We start from the raw sequence: 15,991 nt of genomic DNA on the forward strand, positions 1-15,991 counted from the left end.
CCAGCACACTTAGGATTCTGCTTTTACCGTATAATCAAAAGTGTTGTTGTATAAGTTGACCCTTTAAAATTATCATAAAACCTTATTCAAACATATTTTATCACCCAAGTGACCACAAACAATTGACAGACACACTAGACATAGAAGGAACACAATTTAATTTGCTTGAAACAGTTATAGAAGGGGAAAAAAATTACGTTTATAGGCCTGCTCTTCCGATCTGGCATATGTGTGACTCAAATTCTATCCCTCCCCTCACAAGAACCTGATTTTATCATGTATAAATTGCGTGTTATTTGATTTCCTTATTTTAAGACCAAATTATGATCCACACACCTCTTTTTCCCCCATGTCTTTGACCCAACTACTGTAGTTTATTAAGGTGAAAAAACAAAGAGTATCATTAGCATAGTCAGCTCTTGATATTCGCGGGGTGTTAGGTAACGGACAAGCACGAAAAATGAGAATCCGTGAATATTTGCTGTCCCAGGGTGAGTCAACTGATGACCTACCAACTCAATGCCCATTGCCTGCGCACGGTCGACTAACTCTTAAGTAACCCATTGTACTACTTGAGATTATTTTTACTTGGTTTCTATCACAGTATGAGTACATTATAGTGTCAGTGTTTGAACACATTTTAGTAACTGTAAATCTACACACATGTACTGCATGTTCAGTACACGGTAAGACTACGGTATACATGACACGAGTCATCGCCACTTGTGTGTAACAACAAAACACTGTTGTTCCTATCTGATAACACTCGCTGATACGGTAGTGTATACTACTGTAATATATGTACAGTACTATCACTACAGTAGCCTCTATCTAATTTAGCACTAAGGTAACCTCCTAAGTGTTTGCTATTTGTGGCAAGTCGACTCCCACCGTTCCAACTCACTGTGGATCTAACCTATATCTAAATTGATGTACTACTGTAAAGTATGATATTTTGTATACAGAAGGTCTTCAACTTACAAATTCAATAGGTTCTAAGAAGCTGTTTGTACATCAAATTTTGTTACATTTTGGCCTAAGGTAGGTCTAACCTGAATCCAATCCCTTTCATTTCCAGCTACAAAAGTCAACAAATAGTTGGGTTTCATATGAAATGAGTATGAGGTTAATACAAATGTCATTTTTCTTACTGTATTACATGATATATTATTGTTTGATTACAGTATTTCTTTATATTATTTTTCTAATTTTTAGTTGGATTTGTGTTTCTATTTCCGAATGAATGTAAGTTGGGGACCTTCTATACAGTACTGTACTGTACAGTAGTCAATATAACAATAGCACTACTGCACAATGAATAAATTAAAAAAATGAAAATAAAAAGATATATCCGTCCAACACCACCAATCCTTCACGTATGAAGTTCTATGTTGTAGGTTAACCAGGGCATCAGCCACCCATGGAGATACTACCAATAGAGAGTTATTGAGTCCTTTTACTGGCCAAACAGTACTATACTGGATCCCTCTCTCAGGTTACGAGTAATTTTTCCTTTGCCTACACGTATGCAGAATAGTCTGGCCTATTCTTTCCACACACTCCCCTGTCCTCATACATCTGACAACACTGAGATTACCGAATAATTCTTCTTTGCTGAAGGGGTTAACTGCTACATTGCAATTGCTCAGTAGCTGCTTTCCTCTGGGTAAGGGTAAATGAGACAATTTAGCTATAGCAAGTCGCTCTTCTAGGAGAAGGACACTCCAAAATCAAACCATTGTTCTCTAGTCTTGGGTAATGCCATAGCCTCTGTACCATGGTCTTCCACTGTTTTGGGATAGAGTTTTCTTGCTTGAGGGTACACTCAGGCACAGTATTCTATCCTATAGTATTTTTTCTCTTGTTATTTTCAAGATTATATATATATATATATATATATATATATATATATATATGTGTGTGTGTACTATATATATATATAATGTATATATATAATATATAATATATATATATATATGTATATATATATATTATATATATAATATATAATATATATATATGTATATATATATATGTTTATGTGTATATATATATATATATATATATATATATATATATATATATATATATATATATATACAGTATATATAATATACAGTATATATGTATTTCCTTTCATGCTCCATAATGAAAGGGAATTGCCATACCCTGGTGAGAGTGGGTTACTCTAAGAAGTACACTTAGAAACCACACACTCCCATAAATTGCCAAATCAATCAGTTGTAATTAGAAAAAGGGAAGAGTGGGAAGGGTTGAATGTGTGTGGGTGTGAGTGTTTGGGTATATCTACCATAAATATTTATACATCATTTTAGACAGCTTAGGTACACTAGTAAGAAAGATAATTCTTTATGTTAACATGGAAATGCATGTTAATTAAAACCAAATCAAGTAATTACTTTTGAATGATAATTTGTTTGAAGAGTGCGTTATCAAATTTATACCATTTAATATCTTTTAGTCTTTCCCGAAGTAAAATATAGAAAAGTGAATTTTTGGAAATGAGGTTTGGGTTATAGCCCCATAGCCAACTCTGCTCCTACGCCCCTGTATAGGCAGAGACAAGAAGGATAGCACTTTGCCAGAATAAGGGGCCAAAATGGGAACTTGGACATTACAGGACTAACAACTACCGAATATATAGGGGTTTTGAAATCTGAAATAAACATACATTTGATTTTGGAACAAAACTCTTGTGTTCAGATTGGTCTGTCTGACTTAAACTTCTCCATTTCTTTATGCTGTCTTATCTTAATCCAATTAAGTCAATTCAAGATTTGCAGACATCTTTACATCTTCAAGTTTTTTCATCATCACGAAACACAAATTAAGGGCAGGGAAGGAGTAAAGGACATTTGGTGTCTCGGCTACACAAAGAAGGAGGTCAACTGAATCCAAGTGAAATGTGTACCTTGAGTTTAAAGCAACATCTTAGAGATGGATTAGCTAGAGACATAATGTACCTAAATAAGTCAAAACAGTTGATCATTAAGAGTATTACTCACAGATATCTAAACACAAAGAAATTCTCAAAATAAACCACTATAGTCACAAGATACAAAAAATAGAGGCCTCGTAGTGGCAGCAACCACATAAATCTGAAGCATTGTTTGCATTTCTTCCATGGGTAAAATTATCAGACAATATCTGAGAGACCACCATACTCAGCAACTATTTGGTGTTTTCGTTGCTTAATGTTTTATTTAGAGGTTGTCACGTTGGCACTTCCACTTAATAGCTTTACATGAAGAGGTAAATATGAAGATAATAGATTTTAGTTTAAAGATAATCTATTTGTATAAGGTTGTTCTAATTTTCCTAATTTTGGTGGCTATTGTAGTCTTGTGTATACTGTATTTAGTATCTGAAATGGATACCTTGTCTCAAAAATTCCTCCTAAGTAAAAAAAAAAATAATGACACTATGTTGTGTTGTTAAAGTTATATCGAATAAAGAAAATTGTAGATTATGTTGGCCACGATTTTGAATTTTGAAGATGCCAAGTGAGGATAACATTTAATTCAACTGATATTTGACTTACATAGCCTAGAGTACACAACTACGCTGCCATGGGACGAAGACATCTTAGGAGCTGAGAAGTCTAGTGTTTTTTGAACAAATGAAAACTAATATTTGGGACTGCACCTTCATAAGCATCAAGGTCATATAAAGGTTTTTCTATGCTGAAATAGAGAAATTGTTAAAAGATGTTGTCTTGTTATAGATATCTTTTGTCTAGTTATTTTCTGTATATGCGAAAAAAGTTCTGATTTGGTCCAAAGTGTTAGCTTGTGTCACTTAACATGTAACTTTATCTGCTTTTCTCATTACTTAAATTTCACTGTTAAGGATTATGAAGTATAAATTATGTATTGTTTCATTTCAGAATAATCCTTGCACATCAATCAACAAAGGGGCCCCTACAGGTATAATTCATGGACAAGTGATTGGTGTCTATAAGAATTCCTTGTTAGATTATGTCTACAAGAATATAAAGGATTCATTAATGGTAAGATCATGATGCATTAATACTCTATTGCAGTTGGATTGCTCTTTACTGTATATTATTTTAATGGTTACATAATTGTAGTTATTTAACCTGAGTCTGAAGTATTTTCCACTTTTAATTTCAAATACTGTACTGTGGTTTCCATTAGGATATTACTGAGGGTTAGTAAATGCCTTTATGTTTTAGATTTTATATTTTCAAAATTAGTTGCTAAGTTGTACGTTCCTAATATATAAATAACTATAAAAAAATTGGCTGATATGAATTTTTAATAGTATGATTAAAACTTAGAATCTAAAAGTAAGATTATTTTGAAAATTAACTGAATTATGGTTTGTTCCAACACGAGTACTTACCTCGAACTACTTTCTTAGGAGTTACCTGTAACCTCTCTACCGACCAGAGTTTTGTGTAGCGTACCCCCCACCCCGTTTTCTAAGGAGACTTACCCCCGGCATTAAGGAATGTGCCCCGAGGGTAGGCTTATCATAGGTCGATGTCCGCCCGGGTCAACAGCTTCAGTAAGTTCTCTGGTCGCGACGTGTAAACACGTCGCCCTCGTTCTCTATCGATCCTTTGTGTGCGTTCTAAGTGTCCCACGTGTTCCCCGCGTGGTAACTTGTGTTTTCCTGTGTACTTTTCCCGGGTGTTCCTGTGTGTTCACCCTCCACCCGTGTGCTTACCCAGTGTATTCCTTGATTCTCTTCGTGCTTGTGTCTTGCGTGTGTGCATTATGGAGCAAATCCGCCGTTGTCCGGGGCCTAGGGCCGGTAAATCGTGTGGAGCGTTCCTCTCCAAGCCTGAAGTGGACCCTCACTCCCTTTGCTCCTCCTGTAGGGGAAGGGTTTGTTCGTCAGCAGATACGTGCCCCGAGTGTGTAGGCTGGAGTGATATCCAGTGGGTACGTTACGGTACTAAAAAAGGGATTTTGACGTAGGAAAAATCTATTTCTGGGCGAGGGACCTGTGCCGCCCAGTGAATAAGCTCCTATTAGCACTTATTCTTAGGTAATTTACTGCTAAATATACCAGAGAAAAAATGTAAAGGAGTGCTAGGTTAACTAGCTCGCTCACCTATTGGTGTCGGTATAGAATTGGGCGTATAATCCAGAGGTCCCGCACTATTTAGATTCATCCACGACAAAGACCCCAATAGAGGAGAGCCGTTCAACCTCACTCGGCACCACCAACTCTGCATCCGCTCAGAACCCAACTCCTTAGCACCCAAAGTTTGGGGACTCCAAGGGAGAGGAGCTGGGAGGGTTCACTGGGCGGCACAGGTCCCTCGCCCAGAAATAGATTTTTCCTACGTCAAAATCCCTTTTCTGGGCTTGAACCTGTGCCGGCCAGTGAATATATACAAGAGAAATGTCACCAAACTTGCAAAATAAAGGAAAAAACATAAACATAAAGGAAATACAAGTTACTTTAATCAGAGATGAGTGCCAAAAACAGCTATAAGGGTATCTTAAAAAGAACATAAATCCACTTGGTAGAACAATTGACAAAAAAGGTAAGGTATAATAATGCCGTGAGTGATGATATATACAGATACTCAGGAGTCAACAATTTGCAAATATAGTAATAGTAATCAGGTGCGAAACCAACGAATACAAATAGGGTATAAATGAGGCAGGTAAGGGGGAGAGATAAAATGACAAGGAATTAACATGTGAGTTACCTGGGGGTAACTACGCTCCCTGCAGCTACTGTAGGAAATTTAAGGGCTTCCAAATGTTTAAGATAGTGTTTCTTGAACACTGACGGTGACTTCCACCCTGTATACCTGGAAAGATCCGTAAAATTCATGTGGTGAAAAAAGTTCACCGAAGTAGCAACCGCTCTGATATCATGTGCAAGAGGAAAAGAGTCAGGGCTAGCTTGTTTAATAAAATACAAAATTTGTTGCCTGATCCCTTTAATGGTAATGGTACCGCCTTGTTCTCTAACGAATAGAGGCCCGGAGGAGTTAGAGGAGGTCCGGGATAAATAAGACTTAAGAGTAGTAACAGGGCACAGAGACGGATCTTGCGTGATGGGAACAATTTTCCAGGATGACCATCTGTTCTGAGGGTCTTCGTTCTTAGCTAAAAAGAATTTGTTAGGTGAAAGAAGGACCTCTCCCGAAGGAAGGAACTCAATATGACCCGGGTCTCTTGACAAAGCTGCCAGTTCAGAAATTCTTGCCCCGGAAGCCAAACTCACCAGGAAAAGTGTTTTCCTGAGAAGGGGAATGTAATCACAAGAACTGTTAATGGTATCAGAAGCCAATTTGAGTACATCATTAAGGAACCAGGTAACCGGGGTAGGACGAGTAACCGGTTTCAGTCTGGCACAGGCTTTCGGAATTGAAGCTAACAAAGAGTCGGTTAAGTCTATGTTAAAACCCACTAGGAAGATTTTTTTCAAGGCAGATTTAATAGTGGTGATAGTATTGGCTGCCAGACCTGATTCTAATAAAGTTCTAAAGAAAGTGACTGTAAGGTTCAAGTTCATACAGTGTACGTCTGAGTCTATCAAAAATTTAGCCAACTTTTTAACCGCAGAATCATATTGGCGGATGGTGGAATCCCGTTTATCTGATTCTAGGAACAGGGTGTTTTGAGGATCGATATTGGCACCATGCATGGCCGCAAACTTCATGAAGTCCATAAAGTTAGGGCGCTCTGAATGTTTGAGAAAGCGTACACAACGCGTGTTTGTACTATCTGAGACAGAACCGGATTGGGTATCGGGTGAGGATGTAGTCTCAACTCTCGCAGGAGAGGGTACCAATTGCTCTTGGGCCAGTTGGGTGCGACCAAGGCTACTCGTCCCTTGAAGGATCTCAGTTTGTCTAGGACTTTCAGTAAAAGATTCACCGGGGGAAAGAGATAAATCCTTTCCCAGATGTCCCAATTCTGTGACATGGCGTCTGTGGCGTAGGCCTGAGGGTCTAGATTGGGAGCCACATATACTCTCAATTTGTGGTTGGACTCCGTGGCGAAGAGGTCCACTTGGAGACCCGGAACCCGAGAGAGACTCCACCGGAATGACTTTAGATCGAGTGACCATTCCGATTCTAGAGGGGAGGTCCGGGACAAGGCGTCTGCAACTACGTTCCGGACTCCCGCCAGGTGGACAGCTGAAAGATGCCAACGGTTCGAGGCTGCTAGGGAGAATATGGCTACTAGAACATGGTTCAGAGGCCCTGATTTTGATCCGCCTCTGTTGAGGCAGCGGACCACCACTTCGCTGTCGAGAACCAGACGAAGGTGTTGTCTCTTGGATGGAGCGAGACGTTTCAGGGTTAGAAGAACTGCCATGGCCTCCAGCACATTGATGTGAAATTGGCGGAATAAGGGAGACCAAAGACCTTGAACTTTCCTGAGCTGAGAATAGCCTCCCCAACCTGATAGGGATGCGTCCGTGTGAATGATTAACTTCGGAGGCGGAAATCGAAGGGGAACTGACTTTGACAGATTGTTGGCCCTTGTCCAAGGTAGAAGTCTTTCCCGGAGAATGGGAGGAAGGCGGACTTTCCTGTCCCGGAGCTTCCGGTTTGCCCTCGAACGCCAGACACGATTGATATCTTTCAATTTTGCTTTCAGAAGTAGATCCGTCACTGAAGCAAATTGAAGGGACCCTAGGATCCTCTCTTGGAGTCGTCTGGAACTTACTTTGTCTTTGAGAAAGCGTTTGGTGTTCATTGCAATCTCTAACCTCTTGGGTTTGGGAAGACACAGAGTGTGAGATATAAGATCCCATTGCAGGCCGAGCCATTGGAACTTTGATTTCGGAAGAAGACGGGACTTCTTGAAGTTGATCTGGAAGCCTAGAGATTGAAGGTATTGGATGACTATGTGAGTGGCTTTTAGGCAATTTTGGGAGGTGTCTGACCAAATGAGCCAGTCGTCCAGATAGGCTACTACTTGAATCCCTTGATTTCTGAGTTCCTGAACAGCAACTTCTGCTAACTTTGTGAAGATCCTTGGGGCGATGTTGAGCCCGAAAGGCATCACCTTGAAGGAGTAATTTTTGTTTCCTAGGCGGAACCCTAGATACGGACGGAAGTGTCTCGCTATCGGGACGTGATAATAGGCGTCTGTAAGATCGATAGAGGTGGTGACGGCCCCACGGGGAAGTAAGGTCCGCACCTGCGAGACGGTAAGCATTCGAAACTTGTCGCATTGAATGGACAAGTTGAGAAAGGATAGGTCTAGAATCACTCTTCTCTTGTCCGAATCCTTCTTCGGGACACTGAACAGCCGACCCTGAAACTTCAGGTGTTTCGTTTCTTGTATGGCGTTCTTTTGTAACAGGTCCTGGACAAATTCGACTAGGTCCGGAGTGGAATGCTGATGAAATCTGTTCGGTGGAGGAGGTCCTTGAATCCAACTCCACCCCAGTCCCTTGGAGATGATACTGAAAGCCCAGGGACTGAACCTCCATTTGTTGCGGAAGGCATAAAGCCTCCCCCCTACCCGCTGCACCTCAGTATTGGCTTGAGGAGTTGCCTCCACGTCCGCCTCGGAAGTTCTTTCCCTTGCGAAAGAATCTACCTCTACCTCTGTTCTGGTATGAACCACGGTGGTAGCCTCTACCTCTGTTATAACCCTGGGAAGAGCCTTGAGCCTCATAAGATTGGTTAAAGGCTGGAGAGGTGGTGGAGGCACCGGGAAGCTGGCTCTTAGGGAGCAGAACGGTGACGTAGTCGTCCGAGGAAGGAGCCTGAGAGGTGGAAGGCTGTGCAGGAACAGCAGGAGATGGAGGAAGAGGCTGCCGGAAAACGGGCGAGCTACTCTGCTGTTGCCGGAACTGAGTGGAGGTATACGGGCGGAGCTTCTTCCTACCCCGGGCTTGGTAACTTGCGGGATCATATTTCCGCTTAGGAGTCAAACCCCAACGGGCTTTAAGGCTCTGATTAACTCTAGTAGCCTCTGCCAAGACTTCCTCCACAAGATCCTCAGGGAAAAGATTTGGACCCCAACAAGAGGACCGGATAAGTTTATTCGGCTCGTGCCTAATAGTCGCCTCAGCCAGGACGTGTTTGCGGCACCTACGTTTAGCAAGAGCAAAGTCATATAAGTCAAAATATAACGACTGCAAAGTAGCCTTATTGAGAGACTTAAAGATACTCTCAGTATCATAAGTTAAGGCTATCGACTCCGTAGACGTGGCCAAGTTCAAAGTTCGACCAACACGTAGGCGGGAATCATACTCCTGTTTAATAAGGGATTCCGGGAGACGGGGAAGCCGTTCACTAAACATTACTGACGCAAAGTCCGCTGTTAGCTTGCCAGAAGTAAAGGTGGTATGGACATTGTCCCAACACTCATTACCTGAAGGAAGAAGGAGGGAGATCGGATCTACCTCTCGGATGGGAGGCAAGGGCTTCTCCTCTAGAGCATATTGAAAAGCAAGCTCTGCCATCTTATTGACGCATGGAGTCACGGTATTCTTGTCCATTAAGAACATTGTGAAAGAACTTTTATGAGGCGTCAACATGGTATTGGTGCAACCTATATCATTCAGAAACCTAGCCCAAACAGATTGGGCTTGTTCCTTTGGGAAAATGACGGTCTCTTTGGGGACCTTATCCAGCCGAACCAGAGCTTCCTCGGTAAGCCTGGCATAACCATGAAATGGAAATGCGAGACCAGGAGGAAAGAATTCAAAATCCTCTAGTGGACGAGTACCAAGACCTTCCAACGTTAACATCCCGTCTGAGAATGGGGAATGAAGAGCCATGCGCCAAGGGTTATTCTTGGTAAACGGCGGAAGCTTAGAGGCATCCGGGATGAGAGAGCTTTGAACTCGCTCCGGAGCACCATGCTCTAATGCCCCAAGTCTCTGACCAATGTTAGAGAACATCGTGTCCATCTTGGCCTGCATTTCCGACACAATCTTAGATTGCATCTCCGACACAATGCGAAGCATGGCTGATTCGGAAAGGCCCGGGTTAGGAGCAGAAGTGGCGGATTGTACTCCCGGGTCGTGAGACTTAGAGGAGGAGCCGGAAGCCTTAGATGACGGGTTTGTATTTGATTTGGAACTATGGGAAGCCTTGTGGGGCTTACGAGCTTTTGGCAAAGTTCTAGATATAGACTTATCTTTGGGGGTAACCGGGTGTGATCGGTGAGACGAATCGCGGTCCCCAGAAAAACCATGGAAAGAAGAGAGATCAGATGAAGAAGAAAGAGCGGGGCTGAGGATAGGAATCTCAGCGCCGGTAACACCTGCCTCACTTACCACCCTACCTGCATCCGGATCATCCAACAACATAGGTTCCACATCCAAATTCAAGGAGGCAACATTGTCTTCCAGATCTCCGGGAGCATCCAACGGATCTTGTTCCTGGTCGATGAATCCCGAAATAGTGGCATCAATGTCGGCAATGATGGGTGCCGCAACATGCCTAGCCACAGCGGCTGAAGACTTGGCGTTAGGGTAGATCATAGCACAGTAGTCTTCAGAAAGGACGTAAGGCTGTTTCGATTTCACGTTTCGGGCAAATCCCCCAACCCACACTTTCAGTGTGGCCCGAGCCGCAGTCTTCTGCTCCGGGGATGCCTGAAATAATAGTGGGAATGACAGAAAGGAAGATTCCCGGAGGTCCTTCAAGACCATAGAAATCTTACTAAATAGTGTATGTATACCAAATAAAGGTAAAATAATTAGAAAGGCAACATAGCCAACGGGACTCACCGAATCAGATCCAAGGGTGGTGATGAGGTCAAAACAGACCATACAATTATCTGGGTGCCAGACTACGATGTCTTCCAGCTGAACTCCGCAGAGGGCGTGAGACCTACACATAGTATGGCCACAAGGCTGGTGAAGAACAGCCGCACAGGCCGTCGTCTGACAATGCACCATCTATAAAAAGAATAGTATATGAGAAACTGTAATTCTTTTAAGTAGGGGCGGGTCCGGAGGACCCGGGACTAAACATAAGTCTAACTTAAGACTAGAGCTTAACTGTAATACTCTTAAGTAGGGGCGGGTCCGAAGGACCCGGGCCTAACATAAGTCTAACTTAAGACTAGAGTATAACTATCCATTCCGGTCGAGCCGGGATCATAAAGAAGGATGCAACAAAGAATTAACACACATGGTGTCTGATTTCCCGGAGCGAGGTTAAGCCCCGGACCGGGAAATAAAAGTACATCCATAAACTAATACATATAGGAACTCCGGGATAGTGATCTGTCATATATAATCATAGTAACTGTTATAAATTAAGAGGGGGGCGGAACTGTAGATAAGAACCACCAACAGAACCCGGAGGGTTTCGTATAACATAATAAAAGTGTGATAGGTGAATATAAAATAGGGTGCACCGGGATCCTACTCTGTTGACCGGTGGCCAACCAGTCTAGACAGAGACGAAACCGCCGGGACACCCGGAGGGAGGACAAAGTCCATAAACACTGAACTACCCCCTCTGAAAGAAGGGAAGGCAACGGTCCCCTAGGGGAGGGGGGAGAGAAGCCTAGCCACCAACCTAGCGAGAGGGGGAGCTTGGGGGAGGATCACTTGATACGGAGCAGCAGGGCTACCAACTGACGATCCCCAAACACTACCAAAACAGATCATACGGAGTAATAAGCACAAATATTCATTATAAAAGTAATAGCGTTGAAAAATATATAAATATACACAAAAAAATAGGGCAAGGCATGCGAAATAATGAATAAATCCCGAAGGACAACATCCTGATGGCTTAAATAATAAAAATTGCCGCCCAGTAACGAAGGTCGGCAAGCCATCTACGATACGTAATCTGATATCGGCCCTAAATATAAACCACAAGGGTTCTAAACGCTAAATAATGAATATCCACAATAAAACATATAAAAATTTAAACTAATAATAAAAATAATACACTTAGTAACACCGCGAGTGAAACTAAAAGCTCTCAAAACAGGAGTACCAACCGTAAGCGGAATCGAGCAAGACCGAGATGATCGAAGAGAATAAACTCCTATAATTTAAATATTAAACGATCTAGATTGCTCAAAACACAGCAAAACATAGCTTGGTACTTAACTTAGACGGTGTCTCCTGGGAAACCGATGTAGAAGCCATAATCCACGAAAAATAAGGCAAAAACACGAGAGCACAAACAAGCGGGTTACCACACAGGCGTGCTAAAAAGGAGTTGAGTTCTGAGCGGATGCAGAGTTGGTGGTGCCGAGTGAGGTTGAACGGCTCTCCTCTATTGGGGTCTTTGTCGTGGATGAATCTAAATAGTGCGGGACCTCTGGATTATACGCCCAATTCTATACCGACACCAATAGGTGAGCGAGCTAGTTAACCTAGCACTCCTTTACATTTTTTCTCTGGTATATTTAGCAGTAAATTACCTAAGAATAAGTGCTAATAGGAGCTTATTCACTGGCCGGCACAGGTTCAAGCCCAGAAAGAGAAAATCGGCGAAACGTTCCCCCAGAAAAGCTAGCGTTACTTCGCCGCTACCATCACCCAGTGAGCGGTCCGACGGGGCCTCTGTTTCGCCGTCCCCTACACAGAGTAGGGGCCGAGGTAAGTCTGTCGTAGAGAAGGAACAAAGCGACCTTCCCCAAGAACCCAGTGAAAGTGCAGTGCCGGTTGCGGGCCCTTTTAGGGCTAGTGAAGAACCCAGTAGTGCGTTCGGAGAGTCGGCCCTTGTGCTCAGGGGGCACGTGTCCTCCGATGACCCCTTGTGGGGTAGTAACGCAGTGTCTGTGTCTTCGCCGCCCTCGTGGGCCTGTGCTTCAGGGTCTTCGGTAGGCGGAGACAACCAGAAGTAGTTACGATCTTCGGGTAATGATGCCTTCGGTTGGAGGCTTCCGAAGACACCAGGTAGGTCCCCGTTAAGAATGGAAGAGGGCCTGGACCCCTGGCTCCCTAGCATGGAGCGCCTTGAATCATTCCCGGCCCACCTCACGGAAGTCCCCGAAGATTTCCTTCAGCCGTCGACCTCGGGCACTCAACGCGTGAAGAAGTCCCCCGCAGTCCCCGTTACCGGCCGACATACGATAAGTACAGTGTCGTCGGGTTCGTCGTAAGATTATTTCTCGTCGGGGGAAGAAGTCAGAAGAAAACACCGTCGTCGGAGGGAGCGGTCCAGGAGCAGGCGTTCCCGTTCTAGGTCACGCTCCAGGTACAGTAGGAAGCGCTCCCGCTCCCCAGGACGTAAGTATAAGAGGAGTAGGTCTCCTGATGGCGACTGGGTCTTCGTCCCCCGGGACTCAAGGGTGCCTTGTTCCCTGGACCGCCGGTCCAGAGAGTTCTCGCCAAGGATGCCGTCCTCAAAACACGACCTTGACCCTCGCAACCAAGCTCGCAGGAAGGACTCTACAGGAAGGCATAAGTCCTCGAAGCCTCCGGTTCACCCCGCCCAGCGGGGGAAAACGCGCTTCTTTTCGGGCGGCCTGGCCGAACCAGCCCAGCTGGTGCGGCCTTCGGGTCGGAAGGAACGGTTCCCGCTGCCGGGTCAGCCCACGGGAACCGCATCCTCGGCACCCAGGGCCCTTGAGCGGACGAGAGTCCCCGCTGAATCAGCGATGCCTGCGTTAACCCAGGCCCCTGGTGCGGACGTCCCCGCCGATGAAGTCCAGTACCTCGGTAGGACGTCACCCCTGGCCCCAAGAGCTAGACGTCCAGTCGGTGTGCCCGGTAACCCAGCTCCCCGGCCCCAAGCCGAGACCTCGGCTGACGGAAGGGAGGGTTCACCAACAAAGGACTCGGCCTATAGGAGGGTGGTTGGTCTTATCAGGAGACACCACAAAATTGAGGAACCTACAGCTACGGACGAAGATTACTGGAGGTCAAGCGTGTTACGGATTATGCAGACTCCTACCCAACCTAAGACGTCTCTAGCGCTTCCTCTAGCCCGAGATCTGGTCCTAGGGCAGGAGTATGTGGACAAGGTGGTGGCTAGTAATGCCGAGGCCCCCAAAACCCTGAGTTCCTCAAAATTGCTCCAGGGCCTCAAAACTCAGGGCAAAGTAAATGTGCCAGAGGGGCGTCGACCAGGCCCCTGTAAAGTGGAGTCATCCATTGACATCCTGAGTCAGGGCCTCTTAGAGGATAGAGCCTCTTCGGCCCCAGTCTGTTTCTCGCCAGCGAAGGCCTCCATGATGGAGGAAATGTCAAGGGATCTAGTGAACGTCTCCTCTTGGCTGGACTGGTGGGCTTCCACCTTAGTAGGAGTACAAGCCTCGTTCGACCCCGCTGACCCTGACCAGCAGAGCCTTCTGAGGGACCTTATTACCTCCGGGGGTAAAACCCTAAAATTTTTAACATACCAGTCGCTCGCCCTGACGGCTAACTGGGTACTCCGTAAGAGAGACACCGTACTAGCTAAGGTGTCCCGGAAGGTACCAGACAGGGAAGCGCGGGCCATACGGAGCTTACCCTTGTGGGGAGAGTCCTTGTTTCCCCTGAAGGAACTAGAGACCATCATGGAGAAGGTCTCGAAGAAGAAGGAGTCTAACAACCCCAGGCCTACGCCTTCTAGGAGACCGCCCTACAAGAGGTCCGTCTCGGATAGTGCCGCGACGTCCCAAGCCTCTCCCAGCATGACGAGGAGAGAGGCTCCCTCTTCCTCCTGGTCCTCAACGCCTCAGCCCCCCCGTAGGGGAGCTCCAGCTTCCTCAAGCTCCTTCAGGTCGGGTTACTCTGCCTCTAGGAGAGGCCGTTCAGGCCGCTCCTCCAGGAGGAGATAGAGTGGGAGGCCCCCTATCCCCGCCCAAGCCTCGGGTTGGGGGATGCCTCAGATTACATTGGCAAGCATGGAAGGCTCACGGAGCGGAGCCTTGGACAGTGTCCGTACTAAAGGAGGGCTACAGACTACCGTTCTTAGCGGAACCACCCCCTCTTATCCCGGCCAGCCGGGCGGAATGGCTAGCCCCCAGAGACCAGTTGAAGAAGACCGCCCTTCAAGAGGAGGTGTCCTCCATGTTAGAGAAGGGCGCCATGGAAGAAGTTCTTCTCCCAGGCCCGGGTTTCTACAGTCGTCTGTTCCTAGTAGAAAAAGCGACGGGGGGTGAAGACCGGTTATAGATCTGTCGGCTCTCAAGTTCATCAAGAAGACGGACTTCAAAATGGACACTCCGAAGTCAGTTCTGCTGTCCTTGAGGGAGAAAGATTACATGATGACCATAGACCTCAAGGACGCCTACTTCCAAATTCCGGTCCACCCCTCGAGTCGAAAGTTTCTCCGGGTGAAATGGGGTTCCCAGATCCTGCAATTCAAGACCCTTTGCTTCGGATTGTCAACAGCGCCCCAGGTGTTCACGAGAGTCTTCACGACTGTCTCAGTGTGGGCTCACGAACGAGGCATTCGCCTCATCCGATACCTGGACGACTGGTTGCTTCTTTCCTCCTCGAAGGACCTCTTGGAGGAACAAGGGATGAAACTCCTCCAGTTTTGCAAGGATCTGGGCATCGTTATCAACCCGGAAAAATCAAACCTATCCCCATCCACCAGAATGAACTACTTGGGAATGACGTTGGATACCATTCTGGGAAAAGCCTTCCCTTCGGAGGACAGAATAAACAAGCTCATGAATATCATTCGGCCGTTCCTGTCGGAGCGCCCCAGGAGAGCGAAAGACTGGCAGAAACTGATAGGTCACCTGGTCTCATTGGAGAAATTAGTTTCCCAAGGGAGGGTAAGGCTCAGAGCCGTACAATAGAACCTGAAGAACCTCTGGTGCCAACTGGACTCACAACAAGTTCTAATCCCAGTTCTACCAAACACGAGACCCTCCCTGGAATGGTGGCATTGCCGGTCGAACTCACTCAAGGGGATGCCCTTCGGGAGCGACCCCCCTGAGTTACTACTGTTCACAGACGCCTCAAACCAAGGGTGGGGAGCCCATCTCCTCGATGAAACAGCACGAGGGACCTGGTTGGACGGAGAAAAGGAACTCCACATCAATGTCCTGGAGTTGAAGGCAGTCCAGAAGGCTTGCCTACACTTCGCAGATCT

General features: G+C 45.5%; 1 protein-coding gene across 1 annotated transcript in view; it reads left to right on the plus strand.

Moving 5' to 3' along the window:
* The window catches only part of LOC137643132 (carboxypeptidase D-like), a 261,470-nt gene that overhangs the window by 81,743 nt on the left and 163,736 nt on the right, over positions 1-15,991 (plus strand). The window contains exon 9 of the mRNA XM_068375982.1: positions 3,908-4,030. Coding sequence (XP_068232083.1) covers positions 3,908-4,030 — 123 coding nt within the window. The remainder of the gene's footprint in view (positions 1-3,907; positions 4,031-15,991) is intronic.

This window comes from Palaemon carinicauda, chromosome 6 (genome assembly GCF_036898095.1).
Source record: "Palaemon carinicauda isolate YSFRI2023 chromosome 6, ASM3689809v2, whole genome shotgun sequence".
NCBI classification, from domain to species: Eukaryota; Metazoa; Arthropoda; class Malacostraca; order Decapoda; family Palaemonidae; genus Palaemon; species Palaemon carinicauda.